This window comes from Megascapheus bottae, chromosome 9 (assembly GCF_031878675.1).
Source record: "Megascapheus bottae isolate mThoBot1 chromosome 9, mThoBot2.hap1, whole genome shotgun sequence".
In the NCBI taxonomy this organism is placed as follows: Eukaryota; Metazoa; Chordata; class Mammalia; order Rodentia; family Geomyidae; genus Megascapheus; species Megascapheus bottae.
Window position 1 is genome coordinate 67,674,065 of NC_143517.1, and position 19,182 is coordinate 67,693,246.

Consider the following 19,182-nt stretch of genomic DNA (forward strand, 5'->3'; position numbering starts at 1 on the left):
GGAGCTCAGGTGCTGCTGCACACACCTTACCTGGTTCAGACGAGTCCCCCAGCACACACCTTACCTGGTTCAGACGAGTCCCCCAGAACACACCTTTCTTACCTGGTTCAGATGAGTCCCCCAGCACACACCTTACCTGGGCTCTGCCCTGGTCCCAGGAGGTGTAAGCTCGTCGTCCATCACACTGGCCCCAGTGGGTCAGTGTTCACAGCCCCTAGGTACACCATGACTCCAAGAACACAGCAGTGCTCTCTAGCCAGGCCTGCATCCCCCACCCCCGCCTCTTGCAATGTCCATGGCCTCAGGTCTCCCGGGGACTCACAGGTCCTGTCTGTCGATCATCCCAAACCTCGGCCCACCACGGGCTACCTTGCATGGCTGCGCTGCCTGCAGCCTCTTTCCCAGGGCTGTTCTCAGCACTCTACCCTCTCCGTAAGTCCCCACTCCACTGCCGAGGCCCACCTCATCCAGAAACAGAAGTTACTGGCCCAGGAGGGCCATGGCCCCAGCTGGCACTTGAACCCGCAAACCGGGTTTCAGGGTGTCCACTCGAGCACACGGCTCCTGCACTGCGAGTCCCCTTTCACCTGCCCTGTCCCCCTCACTGGGGTCCACCCACTCAGCACACGTCCTCCACTCCCCGTGGGGTCACAGTGGACAGCCTGCAAAACCCTCTGCTCCACCCAGAGCAGCGTTTGGCATCTGAGTTCTGGCTGCTCTTCTCTCCTTCCCTCCCCACCCTCTGCATGGGGGCAGACAGACCCTTCCACCCACAGGCTGGACTGTCCTCTTTGTCCTAGGTGATTCTTTTGTTCACTGAGCCCTCTGCTGGAGCCCAGGAGAGCTCCCAGAGCTCCCTCTGGAGCTCTGTGCCAGGGCCTCACTCTCAAGGCCTTAAGCCCTGTCACCTGGCCAGAGGCTCCCAGTATCTATGTATGGACCTCCCTGGCTCTGGACTTGGACGCTCCTGTGCTCTAGGGGTCTACGTCCTCCCTGTGGGCTGTGCAGTCAGAACTCAGGAGCTGCGCCCCCTGGTGGACAGACTCGGGAAGTCCCCACCCTCCCTCTGAGCTGCTCTGGGGCCCACGTGCTTGGGGAGGTGGATGTGGCCTGTCAGGTGCTGGTGGCCACAGGGAAGGGGTGGCATCTCCAAATTGTGTACTCAGGGAGTCCTGCCTGTGGGCCATGACAAGATACAGGCCCCAGGATAGGTACAAAGGGTGAGAGTCAGGAGGGAAACATGCAGGGAGAGGAGAGGAGGAAGGGAGAGGCTGCAGGACAGGACCAGAGCCAGTGGGGAAGAGTGCAGGTCAGGTGAGTACAGGGAATGGGGTCAGGACAGTACACAGGGACTGCCATGCCTGGGAGGAGCAGGTCTGGGGCTGAGTGGGCTGAAGCCAGAGGTCCAGGGATGGATCCCTCCCCACAGGGGCCCAGGGATGGCTCTCTCTCCCCACAGGGGCCCAGGGATGGCTCTCTCTCCCCACAGGGGCCCAGGGATGGCTCTCTCTCCCCACAGGGGCCCAGGGATGGATCCCTCCCCACAGGGGCCCAGGGATGGCTCTCTCTCCCCACAGGGGCCCAGGGATGGCTCTCTCTCCCCACAGGGGCCCAGGGATGGATCTCTCTCCCCACAGGGGCCCAGAGATGGATCCCTCTCCCCACACGGGTCCAGGGATGGATCCCTCTCCCCACAGGGGCCCAGGGATGGCTCTCTCTCCCCACAGGGGCCCAGAGATGGATCCCTCTCCCCACATGGGTCCAGGGATGGATCTCTCTCCCCACAGGGGCCCAGGGATGGATCCCCTCCCCACAGGGGCCCAGGGATGGATCTCTCTCCCCATAGGGGTCCAGGGATGGATCTTTCTCCCCACAGGGGCCCAAGGATGGACCCCCCTCCCCACAGTGGCTGGCTGATTTCAGGCTTCCCCACGCTCTCCCCCCTGTTGCCCCCTTCCACCCTGAGCAGAGATCCCCCCCATGTCCCTTTTCCAAGAGGACCAAGCTCAGCGATTCCCATCCCTCCAATGGCATTTAAAAAATATTATTATTATTGGCCTTGCCCTAGGAGGCAGTGTCTCCTCCATCCAGCCCAGCGCTGACCCTGGAACCCACCCTTGACCCCTTCCTCAACACAGGGGGCTGAGTCTGTCCTGGGACCTCATAGGGCTGGGCATGCCTGGCTCTTTGACTCCTCCAGAGTCGAGTCTGCTGTCAGGACCCCCGACTCCTCCAGAGTCGAGTCTGCTGTCAGGACCCCCGACTCCTCCAGAGTCGAGTCTGCTATGAGGACCCCCGACTCCTCCAGAGTCGAGTCTGCTGTCAGGACCCCCCACTCCTCCAGAGTCGAGTCTGCTGTCAGGACCCCCCACTCCTCCAGAGTCGAGTCTGCTGTCAGGACCCCCGACCCCTCCAGAGTCGAGTCTGCTGTCAGGACCCCCGACCCCTCCAGAGTCGAGTCTGCTGTCAGGACCCCCGACCCCTCCAGAGTCGAGTCTGCTGTCAGGACCCCCGACCCCTCCAGAGTCGAGTCTGCTGTCAGGACCCCCGACCCCTCCAGAGTCGAGTCTGCTGTCAGGACCCCCGACCCCTCCAGAGTCGAGTCTGCTGTCAGGACCCCCGACCCCTCCAGAGTCGAGTCTGCTGTCAGGACCCCCGACCCCTCCAGAGTCGAGTCTGCTGTCAGGACCCCCGACCCCTCCAGAGTCGAGTCTGCTGTCAGGACCCCCGACCCCTCCAGAGTCGAGTCTGCTGTCAGGACCCCCGACCCCTCCAGAGTCGAGTCTGCTGTCAGGACCCCCGACCCCTCCAGAGTCGTCTGCTGTCAGGACCCCCGACCCCTCCAGAGTCGAGTCTGCTGTCAGGACCCCCCACTCCTCCAGAGTCGAGTCTGCTGTCAGGACCCCCCACTCCCCTCCAGAGTCGAGTCTGCTGTCAGGACCCCCCACTCCTCCAGAGTCGAGTCTGCTGTCAGGACCCCGACTCCTCCAGAGTCGAGTCTGCTATGAGGACCCCCGACTCCTCCAGAGTCGAGTCTGCTGTCAGGACCCCCCTGACTCCTCCAGAGTCGAGTCTGCTGTCAGGACCCCGACTCCCCCAGAGTCAGTCTGCTGTCAGGACCCCCGACTCCTCCAGAGTCGAGTCTGCTGTCAGGACTCCCTGGCGCTAAGCACTCGGGGCTGCATGGGGGAGTTCAGGGGTCCATGAGCATGGGAGTTGAGGGCCGGGGCCCTTCTGCTGCAGTAGAATCTAGATCGTCATGTCTGGGACCAGCCAGGCCTGGTGACCCCTGCCCTTCCCCAGTGACCCCATTCCCCTCCCCCGGGCCACCTGCTCCCTGACTCTGACTCTCCCTGTCTGTCTGTCCTCCACCCTGCCCCAGTGCTTAGCATCCACAAGCTCCCCGCCAGCGGGGCCACCGACATCAGTTTTCCCATGAAGGGCTGGCGGGCCACGGGCGACTGGGCCAAGGTACCAGAGGACAGGGTCACTGTGTCCAAGAGTGTCTTCTCCACAGGGCTGGCAGGTGAGGCCCAGGAGTGGGAGGGGCCTCTTGGGGGTCATGGGCCCCGGTGGGAGGGGCCTTCTGCTGCCAGGGAGTGGCAGGAGGCAGCCCTGCTTCCTTCTGGAGTCTTTCTCCAGGAAGCCCTCCCTGGGTCAGAGGCTAGGACAGGTCATTATCTAGACAGAGTGGACAGATAAGTATCCTGTTGCAGGGAGGGGAAGGGCTGGGTGGACTACATGGTGACCAGTATGCCTGTCCCCAAGCATGTCTGTCTGCCACAGTGTTCAAGGGTCCCCTCCCCATCTGGCCCTACACTCTTGGCAAGCTCTGGCTACCGTGCTCCATCTCGAGGTGGGGGTGGGCCTCCCTGGACAGGGCCATCCCATGACCCCAAAGATAGCCAGGACGCCATAGAGGCTGGCAAGGCAGGATCAGGTGACCAGTGCTCCTTTCCAGAGGCCGATGACTCATCTGTGTTCGTGGTTGGCACTGTGCTCTACCGAAACCTGGGCAGCTTCCTGGCCCTGCAGAGGTGGGCGATAGGGTGGGCTGGGAGAGCAAGGGGAAGTGGAGAAGAGAATGGTTGGCCGGGTGTGGCACTGGGAAGATGGGAAGGTGGTCCGGGCGTGGCTGGGGCTGGTGCAGCGGGGACCGGGGGGCCAGCTGAGGGGAGGGCCGCAGGGCCATGCAGGCCAGCGCCTGACTGCTGCTCTGGTCTGCACCAGGAACACCACTGTCCTGAATTCCAAGGTCATCTCTGTGACAGTGAAGCCTCCTCCTCGCTCCCTGCTTACGCCCTTGGAAATTGAGTTTGCCCACATGTACAACGTGAGTGCCCTCCTCCCCAACCCCACATGGTAGTACCTCTGATTTTCCCTGTGAGGGGTCTGTACCCAGTTCTCAGGTCATCAACCTGTGTCATCTTAGCCTGGGGGGGACAACTTTGGTCTCTGGAATGTGGGAGGGAAACTGAGGCCTGGAGTAGAGTGGTGACCTTACAGGGCCATACAGTGGCCCATGTGAGTGCTGAAATGCATCGTGTCTGTCCCAGTATCCAAGCTTTGCCCACCCTGCTGTCTTTCCTCCTGGGAAAGAGTGGCCCATTGCCCACTAGACAACCTGTGTTCTGACTGGTTCACAGCCCCTCTGCCGGGCTCTTAGGCTATGACCCAAGAGCTATGGGCTAGGTCAGCCTCCCCACACGAGACTCTCACTGCCCTGGTGCTCATTCTTCCATGCCCAGGGTGCCCTCAACGTGAGCCCTAAGCTGACTGACCACCAGGCTTCACCACACAAGACCTCGGGCACTGCCAAGAGCACCTCCAGAGCACCTGGTGGCAGGTGTGGGTTCTAAGATACTGCTGGGTGGCCCAACCAGATATAAGGAGATGGCTGTGATTCCAGAAAGGTCTTGGGCCCCTCAGCCTCACCCAGAGCCTCAGCAGGGTGACATCAAGGCCTGCAGCCCACTGGCCCTGCCTCCAGATAATCCCAGCCAGAACCACAAGAGACAAGATGCCCATGCCAGGTCCCCCGGCCAGTGCAGGGCAGTGCTAAACCACAAGTCCTAGCTGTGGGAAGCTGTGGGAACCCAGCTCTGTCCCTTCAGTGACCTGGGGGAATTGCTCAGCCTCTCTGGACTGTGTTGCCTTGATTATCAAAAGTGTGTGGGCCAGGTAACTTCCTGTCCAGCCAGTGTATGCAGAGCTGCTGTTGCTGGTTTTTCTGGCCAGCTGCAGGCCTGCCAGGGGCACCACCCAGGAATGCTCTCTGGTGTACCTGCTGAACGAGCAGTGAGAGTAGTCCTGGGTACCTGCTCAGCTCCTGCTGTGTGCCCACCTCAGCCCTCCTCACCCTGACGAGGGGCCCATGTGGACAGGAGGCTTAAGGCCTCACCGTGGCAGTGGGTGGCCAGGCCTGCCTAACCTTGGTCTAGTCCTGGTTCACAGGTGACAGTCTTAGGAGGACTAGCATGGGCAGGGTGCCTGGTATGCTCGTGGACACCCTGCGGGTCTCCCAGCCCAGGGAGAGAGCTGGCGGGGACTTGCTTTATCGGTCCTGACTTGCCCTTCTTTCCCAGGGCACCACCAACCAGACCTGTATCCTGTGGGACGAGACAGACGTGTAAGTTCAGGAGGCCTGTGTGCCTCGGGGACTGGGGGTGGCACTGTGAGGAGCCCGAGGGGTGCTCAGGGCTGGGCATGGTTTAAGTTTGGGGCCCTGACCCCTCCCTCAACTCTCCATGTGCTCTGGTGGTTCTCACTACTTCCTGCCAGGCCCGCTCTGCAGAGTGGTTGGTTTGTACCCGCCTGGCCTAGCCTGCCCAGAGCAGGCCAGGCTGGGGTTAGGTGGTGAGTGCTGGATGCAGAGGACCTGGGAGGTGGCTGCTGGGACAGGGTGGTCCAGGGGAAGGAGCTGAGACTAAGGAGAGTAATCAGATGGGCGCCTTTGTTGGGAGCCCTGTGGCCTGGCACTCGGCCCTTGTGCAGCAGTCAGTAAGCACAAGCCTGCCTACCTGGGATGGAGGCTGAGCCCTGTGCAGAGCTGGGAGTTGGGATAGTGAGTCACAGGGAAGGAAAGGGGAGAGGGGTGGGCCTTTGTGGAAGGGTGGACAGAGCTGGAAGAGCTCCAAAGAGGCCAGGGCGGGCCTGGAAGTTTGGGGTCCGCCCGAGCTTGCAGGGGCTGGGCACACAGGCCTTGTTGAGTAGGGCTGTTGCGGTGGGGGTGGGATGGGGCAATCTGCCTACCTGGTTTGGAACTGAGGACCTAGCACTTGCTCCATTTGCTTGCTCAGCTACCGTTCTTACATTCGAGCCATGTCTACAGCCTGGATTTTTGCTGGATTGATGGATGATGGAGTCTCCTGACTGCCTTTGAATCTCGATCCTCTGGATCTCCAACTCCAGAGTAGCTAGTACTATAGCTGTGAGCTGTGCCCCTCCTCCTTCCCCAAGCTGGACAGGGTGTGAGCATGCCAGGTCACTCCAGAGCCGCGTGCCCTCAGCAGCTGGCAGCTTCCCGGGTGGTTGGCATGGAGGAGAGAGGCCTGGCAGCGGGAGACTGTGGAGGGGAAAGCTGGTTATCAGACCTAGTGTCCTGGCTGTAGAAGCTGTCGGGAGACCTGGTCCTATGAAGCCTGGCCCCTCGGCCTCCTCCATGCCAGTGAGCAGTGAGAGGAGGCAGTGCACAGGACCGGGGGTGCAGGGCCAGGCCTCACCGCCTTGCTGGCTCAGACACTGGCCTCTGCTGGCCTTTCCTGCTGCGCATCTGGGGCCAGGCTGAGATGAAGCCAGCTGTTGGTCTCAGTTGCTGTCCATGACTTCCTTCCAGCTTTGGCGGTGTCATAGGCTCATTGTTTGGAAAAGGATGGAGAACAGAGGAGACTGAGTCCTTGGCTCCTGGCTGCCGGTTGGGCAGGGGCAACCTGCCTGGGGCATCCTGGACCTTTGCCTTTTAGGGGTGGGACTGGAGCTGACAGGTGTCCCCCTCGACTTGGGTGTAGCCCTATGGGCGGGATCACCCAACCAGCTCCTGCTGGCATCCTGCAGAGCCACCCCCCCTTTCTGCCAACACCAGGACTAGCGTAGCCCGTGCCCTGCAGGGAGTCAGCCTGCCCACCTTTTCACTACTACCAGGGGTACCAAGGACGCCACCCTGCCAGGCTGTGGCCCAGGGGCCAGGCTGTGAACTTTAGACAGATTCTGCCCCAGAGCCTCTGCTTCTAGTTACTGGAATGTGAGCCTGTCTATGTTCAGGTGGCAGCAGAGGTGGCTAACAGACCGTAGTCAAGTCTCTGGGTTGCTGGGCCTCCTACCATCTTCCCGTGACCCACCCATCTCCTAGGCGTGCGCCATCCCCCAGCATCAGAGAATGGGGCCACTGAAAGGTGGCGCCTCAGGGGCAGGAGCGAGGCATGGGTGTGGTTGAGCAGTCAGGGTCTGAGTGGAGCCCGGGTGGCACCCTTCACACAGATGCCTGCTAGCATGCTGGCCTCAGCTGGGGCCTCAGGAGCCCCCTGCCAGCTGAAAGCCCCGTGGTGATGGGGGCAGCTACTGTGGGCACCCTGAGTCCAAGAGGTCACTTTCCTCCTATGACCCCCGAAGCCAGGCCTTTCCTCACTGACCGAGGAGGCGAGAGGAAGGCTTGGCCTGCAGCTGCTGTTTGGGCCTGTGTCTGTGCCCAGGGGAGGAAGGGACCGAGAGCCTGGGAGAGTGCTGTGGCTTGCAGGGAGGGCAGGGCCGGCACCTGAGACCTTCAGCTGGTCTACGTTGTCGTCTGCAATGGAACCCAGAGCCTAGTGTGGGAGGGGCCCCCTTTCCTGACTCTGTACCCCGGCTGCCCAGGCTGAGCTCTCGACCACAGTCATGCACACGGTGTAGAAGCCTGGACATGCTTTGAGCCCCGACTGTGGTCACAGGCTGGGCCTGCGCCCGCTCACAAGCCAGACCTTGTTCACACCCTGAGCGTCACCCTGGTCACATTCTGACCCTGGCTGAGCTTGATCCTGGTCAGACGCTAAGGCTAGACCCCGGTCCCATACCAAGCCTGTCCCTGCTCCCACACTGTGTCCCTACTAGTGTCACCCTGGTCACATTCTGACCCTGGCCGAGCTTGATCCTGATCAAACACTAAGGCTAGACCCCAGTCCCATACCAAGCCTGTCCCTGCTCCCACGCTGTGTCCCTACCAGTGTCAGGCCTGTTTTGCACCCTGCATCCTGACAGGTCACCAACAGAGCCTGATCTGTGTCTCCGTGGAAACACTGCACGTGGTCATACAGGTTCTGTGTGTGTCACATGCTCCTTTGGCCACGGTGGCAGCTGTTTGTGTGGCATTCATCATGCAGTGAATGAGTGGAGGCGCCCACCCTTCCTCCTGTGACCCCACACAGATGCGTCCCAGCACGCGCCCTTCAGGCAGCGTTTGATGACCTTGTCCCACCCACCCAGGCCAGGACTCATGGACCCTTCTGAACCCCTGGCTCTTTCTCCCCCATCCCTGACCTTCCACCTGCCTGGCGAGTGGAGCAAGGGCCAGGGGGCAAGGGTGAGGGTGGAAAGTGGGGAGCAGGGGAGCTTGCAAAGCTCAGAGTCCAATCTAATAACATCACTGTGGTGTGACGCCCTCACGCTGTCCCAGCCACATGTGAACTGAGGGACAGGGCGGCCATGTCACCGTCACAGCCGCCACTCAGTGAGGAGGGAAGTGACTGAGGGGTGGGTGGAAGACCAGAAGCCAGGCAGGACAGATCCAGGTGGACAGACCCAGGAGCACAGCGGGGACATCTGGGGGCTGAGCAGAGGGAAGGACAGGCTGAGTGGGGCGTGGACAGAGAAGGGGAGAGGTCATGAGGCTCCCTGCTGCATCACGCACATCCCCACTGATGGTGACACTATCCTCTCCCAGTTCGGGGCTAGAACGCGGAACGCGGGCCACTGGCAAGGCTGCAGACCTCTCGTATCTGGTCCTGCTGCTCCCTGGCTCGTGGCAGCCCTGCCTAGACTCTCCCTCCTGGGCCTCTGGGTCCTCTCCTCTGCTCACAGGGACCCCACCCTAAGTCTGGTACGATGGGTCTCCAGATCCTTGAGCTCAGTTACACCTGCAAACGCCCTCTTCCCCAGCGAGCTAGCCATGGCCCCTGGCTCTGGGAGGACAGCACATGCATATTTTGAACACATGTTTTCTGGCTGATGAAGAATGGAAAGACAGCAGAATTGGCTGGGTCAGGGAGCTGATGGAGGAGTCAAGCTCCTTACCCTGAGCAGACAGCTCTCTGCCTGCCATGCAGACCCAAATGTGCCATCTTCTGAACCCCATTAAAGAAAACCCAGAGTTACACAGAACTTATTGCTGGCAGAATTCTTCCCTTACAAGTGATTCCAGGATGGGGCCGGGAGTTTGGCCTACTGGTTAAAGTGCTTGCCTAGCATGCATGAAGACCCAGGTTCGATTCCTCGGTACCACATATAGAAAAAAGCCGGAAGTGGTGCTGAGACTCAAGTGATAGAGCTCTAGCCTTGAGAAAGTCCAAGGACAGTGCTCAGGCTCTGAGCTCAAGCCCAGGACTGGCAAAAAAAAAAAAACAAGTGATTCCAGGAGGCCCAGTGAGGGGGCATTTACCCACCAGGGCACAGGCCTGAGACCCTGCCAGGCTGTTCTGCCATCAGGAGGCTGGTGGGGGCTTTGCAGAGGGTCCCCCTCCCACTGTGCTTTGGGGTCCACCGGTAGCCATCCAGATTTGGAAAGGCCATTGCAGGCTCTTGCCCAAATGGGTCAGGAGCTCCACAGCTCACAGTGCCCAGCAGGGGCTCTGCCTGACAGGTCCTCCCTGGACCTGGTCAGCAGACAGAGCTGATGTGAGTGTGTGAGGAAGATGTCCCTCCTTTCCCAGTCCTTTCCGGAGCCTGGCACTGCCAGATCTGCCATTTCCTCAGGCAGCTTCCAGCCAGCTTTGGCCAATTTTGCAGCTTAGGAGCTTGAAGTCTGGGTCCGCTCTCAGGCCCAGGGCAATCTGCAGGACTTTCCAGTGTGGTCTGCACTCACCCTACTCCTCTAGCCACCCTAAGCCTTGCTGGCACAGGGCCCAGGCGAGGTGCTGCATCCTGGTCCCTTTAAGAGCCTAGCCCTTCCCACTTTCTGGTCTCCTAGGAGAGGGAAGCAAGAGAGCAGGCTGGGAGCTGGGGATCCAGTGGAAGGAAGACTTGGCCAGTTCCCAGCCCTGCTTCCCTCAAGCTGGCTGGAACCTGATGGAGTAGAGGAGGCACAGGGGGAGAGAGTGAAGGCACCACGGCACAGGCCCCTGGCAGCCTGGGAAGGAAGGGTCTGCGAGGCCCAGGGGGAGCAGGGGGAGAGGAAGGGCTGCACTGGGCTCCCTGGCTCAGGGGCCAGGGCCATAGGTGTGTCCTCTTAGAAGCAGGACCTGTGGCCGGCCTGGGCCAGTAGAGCAGTGCCCCTTCCTATTCTGGGTTGGTCACAGGGACTGGCAGGGCTGCTGTGCCCCTCAGGGACCGCTAGTGGTCACAGCCAGGGACAAGCCCCAGCCACAAGCAGCCGTGCCTCTGCCCTGGTTGTTCCCCCACTGCCCAGGACCAGCACCCCAATTCTCCTAGTCTCCTAGCTCTCTGCACATCCACATCCAGGCAAAGACCCAGCTCTTTCTGGAGCCTCTCCCCGCTGCGCCCCAGCTCCCCTGCTGCTTCCTGGCAGGTCTTGGCTTCTCCAGTGTGGAGACACCTGACTTTCCCTATTCTCTCGTGGGTCAGGCCCGGCGGCGCCCATGTGGTCCTGTCTGTGTGCAGACGCACAGCCCTCGGCGGGCTTTGTCCTGGTTGGCCTGTGCTCATCTTTAACAGGGTCACCTGCCCCTGTGGATGGATGAAAGAATGACTCTCCTCCAGGGCCTCTGTGGGAAAAGGGACCTTGTCTCCCTCAGTTCTGCAGCCCCATCCCCTCTGCCCAACCCCTGCTGCCCTTCCTTTTGTCCTCCTGCCATGCCCATTGAGCCAGACAGGACTCTGGTGCTGGAGTAGCAGCCATCTTTTTCTGGTCTTCACGGCATGCTCTTGACTTTGGTCCCACAAAGGGACCCCGTGGTGCCCTCACGCACGCTCCCAGGTCACCAGACAGCCTTGAAGGGACACAGCCGAAGGGGGGAGGAGACAGGGGAGGGCGTCTGAGACACTGATGCAGGGTGAGATGTGCCAGCAGAGCAGAACCTCCTCCCACTTTTCCTTCTCAGAAAGTGTGTGCTGGGGATTTAGCTCAGTAGAAGACTCCGCTTAGCAAGAGCAAGGTTCTGAGTCCATGCCTCAGCCCCAGAAAAAGAGACAAAGGACCAAAATCTCTACCTCTGGTGGAGATGGAGCAGTAGTAGAGTACTTTCCAGGCCTTGGGTTCCACTCCCAGCACCCCAAGAAAGAAAAGAGGAAAAAAGAACCAATTCAACTAAGCCCCTCCCCTTCCAGGCAGCCCAGTGACAGAGGTGGTGGGTAAACTATTCTATCTGCGGGGCTAACGTGGGATATGAGATAGCATTTGGGGTAGACACCAGAACTTCCAAGTGAGCAGGGAGGCCCAAGTGACATGCGTGTTCATTTCCCTCTCTCGGCTGTGGCGTGGAGGAGCCAGGGTGTCAGGCCCAAGATGACCCAATCCTGGGGGGCCAGGTGAGCTGGCCTGGGGTGTGCGCTGGAGGGGGGGTGGCAGGTGAGGCTGCCCGCCACACACTGTCCATGCAGGTGGGCCGTGCCTCAGGGGGGAGAGGACGGGAAGCAGCGGTGATGCCACTGCTGGGCCTGTCCCGAGACACCCAGGCACAGGTCCTGAGTGACCGTGGTGGCCACGTGGCTGTACCTGGTCCTGGTGCCTGTGGCCGGGCCTGTGGGGATGGGGATTCATTTTCTGCGGGGGCCGCAATGGGAAGAGAGTGGTGGTGGAGGTGATGTGGAGGTGGAGGTGATGTGTGGAGGCGATGCAGTAGTGGAGGTGATGTGGAGGTGGAGTTGATGTGGTGGAGGTGATGTGGAGGTGGAGGTGATGGTGTGGAGGCGATGCAGTAGTGGAGGTGATGTGGAGGTGGAGGTGATGTGGTGGAGGTGATATGGAGGTGGAGGTGATGTGGTGGTGGAGGAGATGGTATGGAGCTGATGTGGAGGTGGAAGAGATGGTGTGGAGGCGATGCAGTAGTGGAAGTGATGTGGTGGTGGAGGTGATGTGGAGGTGGAGGAGATGGTGTGGAGGCGATGAAGTAGTGGAGGTGATGTGGACGTGGAGTTGATGTGGTGGAGGTGATGTGGAGGTGGAGGTGATGGTGTGGAGGCGATGCAGTAGTGGAGGTGATGTGGAGGTGGAGCTGATGTGGTGGAGGTGATGTGGTGGTGGAGGAGATGGTGTGGAGGCGATGCAGTAGTGGAGGTGATGTGGAGGTGGAGTTGATGTGGTGGAGGTGATGTGGTGGAGGAGATGGTGTGGAGGCGATGCAGTAGTGGAGGTGATGTGGAGGTGGAGTTGATGTGGTGGAGGTGATGTGGTGGAGGTGATGAGGTGCTAATGATGCTAATGGTATAGAATGCGGTTGTCCTGACGATGGCTATGGAACAGTGAATGGTGAGGGTGTGGCATCCTTGGTGATGGGGATGAAAGCAGGACATGGTAGCAGTTGTGGTGACATGAAGGTGGTAGAGGTGGTGTTGTGGAGGTGAAGGTGGTGGAGGTGGTGGTGTGGAGGTGAAGGTGGTGGAGATGGTGTGGAGGTGAAGGTGGTGGAGATGATGGTGTGGAGGTGAAGGTGGTGGAGATGGTGGTGTGGAGGTGATGGTGGTGGAGATGGTGGTGTGGAGGTGATGGTGGGGAAGATGGTGTGGAGGTGAAGGTGGTGGAGATGGTGTGGAGGTGAAGGTGGTGGAGATGGTGGTGTGGAGGTGAAGGTGGTGGAGACGGTGTGGAGGTGAAGGTGGTGGAGATGATGGTGTGGAGGTGAAGGTGGTGGAGATGGTGGTGTGGAGGTGATGGTGGTGGAGATGGTGGTGTGGAGGTGATGGTGGGGAAGATGGTGTGCAGGTGAAGGTGGTGGAGATGGTGTGGAGGTGAAGATGGTGGAGATGGTGGTGTGGAGGTGAAGGTGGTGGAGATGGTGGTGTGGAGGTGAAGGTGGTGGAGATGGTGGTGTGGAGGTGAAGGTGGTGGAGATGGTGTGGAGGTGAAGATGGTGGAGATGGTGTGGAGGTGAAGGTGGTGGACATGGTGGTGTGGAGGTGAAGGTGGTAGATATGGTGGTGTGGAGGTGAAGGTGGTGGAGATGGTGGCGTGGAGGTGAAGGTGGTGGAGATGGTGGCGTGGAGGTGAAGGTGGTAGATATGGTGGCGTGGAGGTGAAGGTGGTGGAGAAGGTGGCGTGGAGGTGAAGGTGGTGGAGATGGTGGCGTGGAGGTGAAGGTGGTGGAGATAGTGGCGTGGAGGTGGAGGTGGTGGAGATGGTGGCGTGGAGGTGAAGGTGGTGGAGATGGCGTGGAGGTGAAGGTGGTGGAGATGGCGTGGAGGTAAAGGTGGTGGAGATGGTGGTGTGGAGGTGAAGGTGGTGGAGATGGCGTGGAGGTGAAGGTGGTGGAGATGGTGGTGTGGAGGTGAAGGTGGTGGAGATGGTGGTGTGGAGGTGAAGGTGGTAGAGATGGTGGTGTGGAGGTGAAGGTGGTGGAGATGGTGTGGAGGTGAAGGTGGTGGAGATGGTGGTGTGGAGGTGAAGGTGGTGGACATGGTGGTGTGGAGGTGAAGGTGGTAGATATGGTGTGGAGGTGAAGGTGGTGGAGATGGTGGTGTGGAGGTGAAGGTGGTGGAGATGGTGTGGAGGTGAAGGTGGTGGAGATGGTGGTGTGGAGGTGAAGGTGGTGGAGATGATGGTGTGGAGGTGAAGGTGCTGGAGATGGTGTGGAGGTGAAGGTGGTGGAGATGGTGGTGTGGAGGTGAAGGTGGTGGAGATGGTGGTGTGGAGGTGAAGGTGGTGGAGATGGTGGTGTGGAGGTGAAGGTGGTGGAGATGGTGGTGTGGAGGTGAAGGTGGTAGAGATGGTGGTGTGGAGGTGAAGGTGGTGGAGATGGTGTGGAGGTGATGGTGGTGGAGATGGTGGTGTGGAGGTGAAGGTGGTGGAGATGGTGTGGAGGTGAAGGTGGTGGAGATGGTGGTGTGGAGGTGAAGGTGGTGGAGATGGTGTGGAGGTGAAGGTGGTGGAGATGGTGGTGTGGAGGTGAAGGTGGTGGAGATGGTGATGTGGAGGTGAAGGTGGTGGAGATGGTGGTGTGGAGGTGAAGGTGGTGGAGATGGTGTGGAGGTGAAGGTGGTGGAGATGGTGGTGTGGAGGTGAAGGTGGTGGAGATTGTGTGGAGGTGAGGGTGGGGAGATGATGGTGTGGAGGTGAAGGTGGTGGAGATGGTGTGGAGGTGAAGGTGGTGGAGATGGTGGCGTGGAGGTGAAGGTGGTGGAGATGGTGGCGTGGAAGTGAAGGTGGTGGAGATGGTGGCGTGGAGGTGAAGTGGTGGAGATGGTGGCGTGGAGGTGAAGGTGGTGGAGATGGTGGCGTGGAGGTGATGGTGGTGGAGATGGTGTGGAGGTGAAGGTGGTGGAGATGGTGGTGTGGAGGTGAAGGTGGTGGACATGGTGGTGTGGAGGTGAAGGTGGTGGAGATGGTGGTGTGGAGGTGAAGATGGTGGAGAAGGTGGTGTGGAGGTGATGGTGGTGGAGATGGTGTGGCGGTGAAGGTGGTGGAGATGGTGGTGTGGAGGTGAAGGTGGTGGACATGGTGGTGTGGAGGTGAAGGTGGTGGAGATGGTGGTGTGGAGGTGAAGGTGGTGGAGATGGTGTGGAGGTGAAGGTGGTGGAGATGGTGGTGTGGAGGTGAAGGTGGTGGAGATGGTGGTGTGGAGGTGAAGGTGGTGGAGATGGTGTGGAGGTGAAGGTGGTGGATATGGTGTGGAGGTGGAGGTGGTGGAGATGGTGGTGTGGAGGTGGAGGTGGTGGACATGGTGTGGAGGTGAATGTGGTGGAGATGGCGTGGAGGTGAAGGTGGTGGAGATGGTGGTGTGGAGGTGAAGGTGGTGGAGGTGGTGGTGTGGAGGTGAAGGTGGTGGAGATGGTGTGGAGGTGAAGGTGGTGGACATGGTGTAGAGGTGAAGGTGGTGGAGATGGTGGTGTGGAGGTGATGGTGGTGTAGATGGTCTGGAGGTGAAGGTGGTGGAGATGGTGGTGTGGAGGTGAAGGTGGTAGAGATGGTGGTGTGGAGGTGAAGGTGGTGGAGATGGTGGTGTGGAGGTGATGGTGGTGGAGATGGTGGTGTGGAGGTGAAGATGGTGGAGATGGTGGTGTGGAGGTGATGGTGGTGGAGATGGTGGTGTGGAGGTGAAGGTGGTGGAGATGGTGGTGTGGAGGTGAAGGTGGTGGAGATGGTGGTGTGGAGGTGAAGGTGGTGGCGATGGTGGTGTGGAGGTGATGGTGGTGGAGATGGTGGTGTGGAGGTGAAGGTGGTGGAGATGGTGGTGTGGAGGTGAAGGTGGTGGCGATGGTGGTGTGGAGGTGATGGTGGTGGAGATGGTGTGGAGGTGATGGTGGTGGAGATGGTGGTGTGGAGGTGAAGGTGGTGGAGATGGTGTGGAGGTGAAGGTGGTGGAGATGGTGTGGAGGTGAAGGTGGTGGAGATGGTGGTGTGGAGGTGAAGGTGGTGGAGATGGTGGTGTGGAGGTGAAGGTGCTGGAGATGGTGTGGAGGTGAACGTGGTGGAGATGGTGGTGTGGAGGGGATGGTGGTGGAGGTGGTGGTGTGGAGGTGAAGGTGGTGGAGATGGTGGTGTGGAGGTGAAGGTGGTGGAGATGGTGGTGTGGAGGTGAAGGTGGTAGAGATGGTGGTGTGGAGGTGAAGGTGGTGGAGATGGCGTGGAGGTGAAGGTGGTGGACATGGTGGTGTGGAGGTGAAGGTGGTAGATATGGTGTGGAGGTGAAGGTGGTGGAGATGGTGGTGTGGAGGTGAAGGTGGTGGAGATGGTGGTGTAAAGGTGATGGTGGTGGAGATGGTGGTGTGGAGGTGAAGGTGGTGGAGATGGTGGCGTGGAGGTGAAGGTGGTGGAGATGGTGTGGAGGTGAAGGTGGTGGAGATGGTGGCGTGGAGGTGAAGGTGGTGGAGATGGTGGTGTGGAGGTGATGGTGGTGGAGATGGTGGTGTGGAGGTGAAGATGGTGGAGATGGTGGTGTGGAGGTGATGGTGGTGGAGATGGTGGTGTGGAGGTGAAGGTGGTGGAGATGGTGGTGTGGAGGTGAAGGTGGTGGAGATGGTGGTGTGGAGGTGAAGGTGGTGGCGATGGTGGTGTGGAGGTGATGGTGGTGGAGATGGTGTGGAGGTGATGGTGGTGGAGATGGTGGTGTGGAGGTGAAGGTGGTGGAGATGGTGGTGTGGAGGTGAAGGTGGTGGAGATGGTGGTGTGGAGGTGAAAGTGGTGGAGATGGTGGTGTGGAGGTGAAGGTGGTGGAGATGGTGGTGTGGAGGTGAAGGTGGTGGAGATGGTGGTGTGGAGGTGAAGGTGGTGGAGATGGTGGTGTGGAGGTGAAGGTGGTGGAGATGGTGGTGTGGAGGTGAAGGTGGTGGAGATGGTGTGGAGGTGATGGTGGTGGAGATGGTGGTGTGGAGGTGAAGGTGGTGAAGATGGTGGTGTGGAGGTGAAGGTGGTGGCGATGGTGGTGTGGAGGTGATGGTGGTGGCGATGGTGGTGTGGAGGTGAAGCTGGTGGAGATGGTGGTGTGGAGGTGAAGGTAGTGGAGATGGTGTGGAGGTGATGGTGGTGGAGATGGTGTGGAGGTGATGGTGGTGGAGATGGTGGTGTGGAGGTGAAGGTGGTGGAGATGGTGTGGAGGTGAAGGTGGTGGAGATGGTGGTGTGGAGGTGAAGGTGGTGGAGATGGTGGTGTGGAGGTGAAGGTGGTGGCGATGGTGGTGTGGAGGTGAAGGTGGTGGCGATGGTGGTGTGGAGGTGCTGGTGGTGGAGATGGTGTGGAGGTGATGGTGGTGCAGATGGTGGTGTGGAGGTGAAGGTGGTGGAGATGGTGTGGAGGTGAAGGTGGTGGAGAATATGGTGTGGAGGTGAAGGTGGTGGAGATGGTGGTGTGGAGGTGAAGGTGGTGGAGATGGTGTGGAGGTGAAGGTGGTGGAGATGGTGGTGTGGAGGTGAAGGTGGTGGCGATGGTGGTGTGGAGGTGAAGGTGGTGGCGATGGTGGTGTGGAGGTGAAGGTGGTGGCGATGGTGGTGTGGAGGTGAAGGTGGTGGAGATGGTGTGGAGGTGAAAGTGGTGGAGATGGTGGTGTGGAGGTGAAGGTGGTGGAGATGGTGTGGAGGTGAAAGTGGTGGAGATGGTGGCGTGGAGGTGATGGTGGTGGAGATGGTGTGGAGGTGAAGGTGGTGGAGATGGTGTGGAGGTGAAGGTGGTGGACATGGTGGTGTGGAGGTGAAGGTGGTGGAGATGGTGTGGAGGTGAAAGTGGTGGAGATGGTGGTGTGGAGGTGAAGGTGGTGGAGATGGTGGTGTGGAGGTGAAGGTGGTGGAGATGGTGGTGTGGAGGTGAAGGTGGTGGAGATGGTGTGGAGGTGATGGTGGTGGAGATGGTGTGGAGGTGAAGGTGGTGGAGATGGTGTGGAGGTGAAGGTGGTGGAGATGGTGGTGTGGAGGTGAAGGTGGTGGAGATGGTGGTGTGGAGGTGAAGGTGGTAGAGATGGTGGTGTGGAGGTGAAGGTGGTGGAGATGGTGTGGAGGTGAAAGTGGTGGAGATGGTGGTGTGGAGGTGAAGGTGGTGGAGATGGTGGTGTGGAGGTGAAGGTGGTGGAGATGGTGGTGTGGAGGTGAAGGTGGTGGAGATAGTGGTGTGGAGGTGAAGGTGGTGGAGATAGTGGTGTGGAGGTGGAGGTGGTGGAGATGGTGTGGAGGTGAAGGTGGTGGAGATGGTGGCGTGGAGGTGAAGGTGGTGAAGATGGTGTGGAGGTGAAGGTGGTGGAGATGGTGGTGTGGAGGTGAAGGTGGTGGAGATGGTGTGGAGGTGAAGGTGGTGGAGATGGTGGCGTGGAGGTGAAGGTGGTGGAGATGGTGGCGTGGAGGTGAAGGTGGTGGAGATGGTGGCGTGGAGGTGAAGGTGGTGGAGATGGTGGCGTGGAGGTGAAGGTGGTGGAGATGGTGGCGTGGAGGTGAAGGTGGTGGAGATGGTGGTGTGGAGGTGAAGGTGGTGGAGATGGTGGTGTGGAGGTGAAGGTGGTGGAGATGGTGGCGTGGAGGTGAAGGTGGTGGAGATGGTGTGGAGGTGGAGGTGGTGGAGATGGTGGTGTGGAGGTGGAGGTGGTGGAGATGGAGTGGAGGTGAAGGTGGTGGAGATGGTGGCGTGGAGGTGAAGGTGGTGGAGATGGTGTGGAGGTGAAGGTGGTGGAGATGGTGGTGTGGAGGTGAAGGTGGTGGAGATGGTGGTGTGGAGGTGAAGGTGGTGGAGATGGTGGTGTGGAGGTGAAGGTGGTGGAGATGGTGGTGTGGAGGTGAAGGTGGTGGAGATGTGGTGTGGAGGTGAAGGTGGTGGAGATGGTGTGGAGGTGAAGGTGGTGGAGATGGTGGTGTGGAGGTGAAGGTGGTGGAGATGGTGTGGAGGTGAAGGTGGTGGAGATGGTGGTGTGGAGGTGAAGGTGGTGGAGATGGTGTGGAGGTGAAGGAGTGGAGATGGTGGTGTGGAGGTGAAGGTGGTGGAGATGGTGGTGTGGAGGTGAAGGTGGAGGAGATGGTGGTGTGGAGGTGATGATGCTGAAGATGGTGTGGAGGTGAAGGTGGTGGAGATGGTGTGGAGGTGAAGGTAGTGGAGATGGTGGTGTGGAGGTGATGGTGGTGGAGATGGTGTGGAGGTGAACGTGGTGGAGATGGTGGTGTGGAGGTGAAGGTGGTGGAGATGGTGTGGAGGTGAAGGTGGTGGAGATGGTGGTGTGGAGGTGATGGTGGTGGAGATGGTGGTGTGGAGGTGAAGATGGTGGAGATGTGGTGTGGAGGTGATGGTGGTAGAGGTGGTGGTGTGGAGGTGATGGTGGTAGAGGTGGTGGTGTGGAGGTGATGGTGGTAGTGATGGTGGTGGTGAGGTGATGGTGGTTGGGATGGTGGTGTGGAGGTGAAGGTGGTAGAGATGGT

At 59.8% G+C, this 19,182-nt stretch overlaps 1 protein-coding gene across 3 annotated transcripts in view; it reads left to right on the top strand.

The window, feature by feature from the left end:
* The window catches only part of Adgrb1 (adhesion G protein-coupled receptor B1), a 66,743-nt gene that overhangs the window by 16,167 nt on the left and 31,394 nt on the right, over nucleotides 1–19,182 (top strand). For all 3 annotated transcript variants that reach the window (XM_090339483.1, XM_090339484.1, XM_090339481.1), the window contains 4 exons: nucleotides 3,383–3,526; nucleotides 3,962–4,037; nucleotides 4,231–4,333; nucleotides 5,586–5,629. In XM_090339483.1, the coding sequence (XP_090195609.1) occupies nucleotides 3,383–3,526; nucleotides 3,962–4,037; nucleotides 4,231–4,333; nucleotides 5,586–5,629 (367 nt within the window). The remainder of the gene's footprint in view (nucleotides 1–3,382; nucleotides 3,527–3,961; nucleotides 4,038–4,230; nucleotides 4,334–5,585; nucleotides 5,630–19,182) is intronic.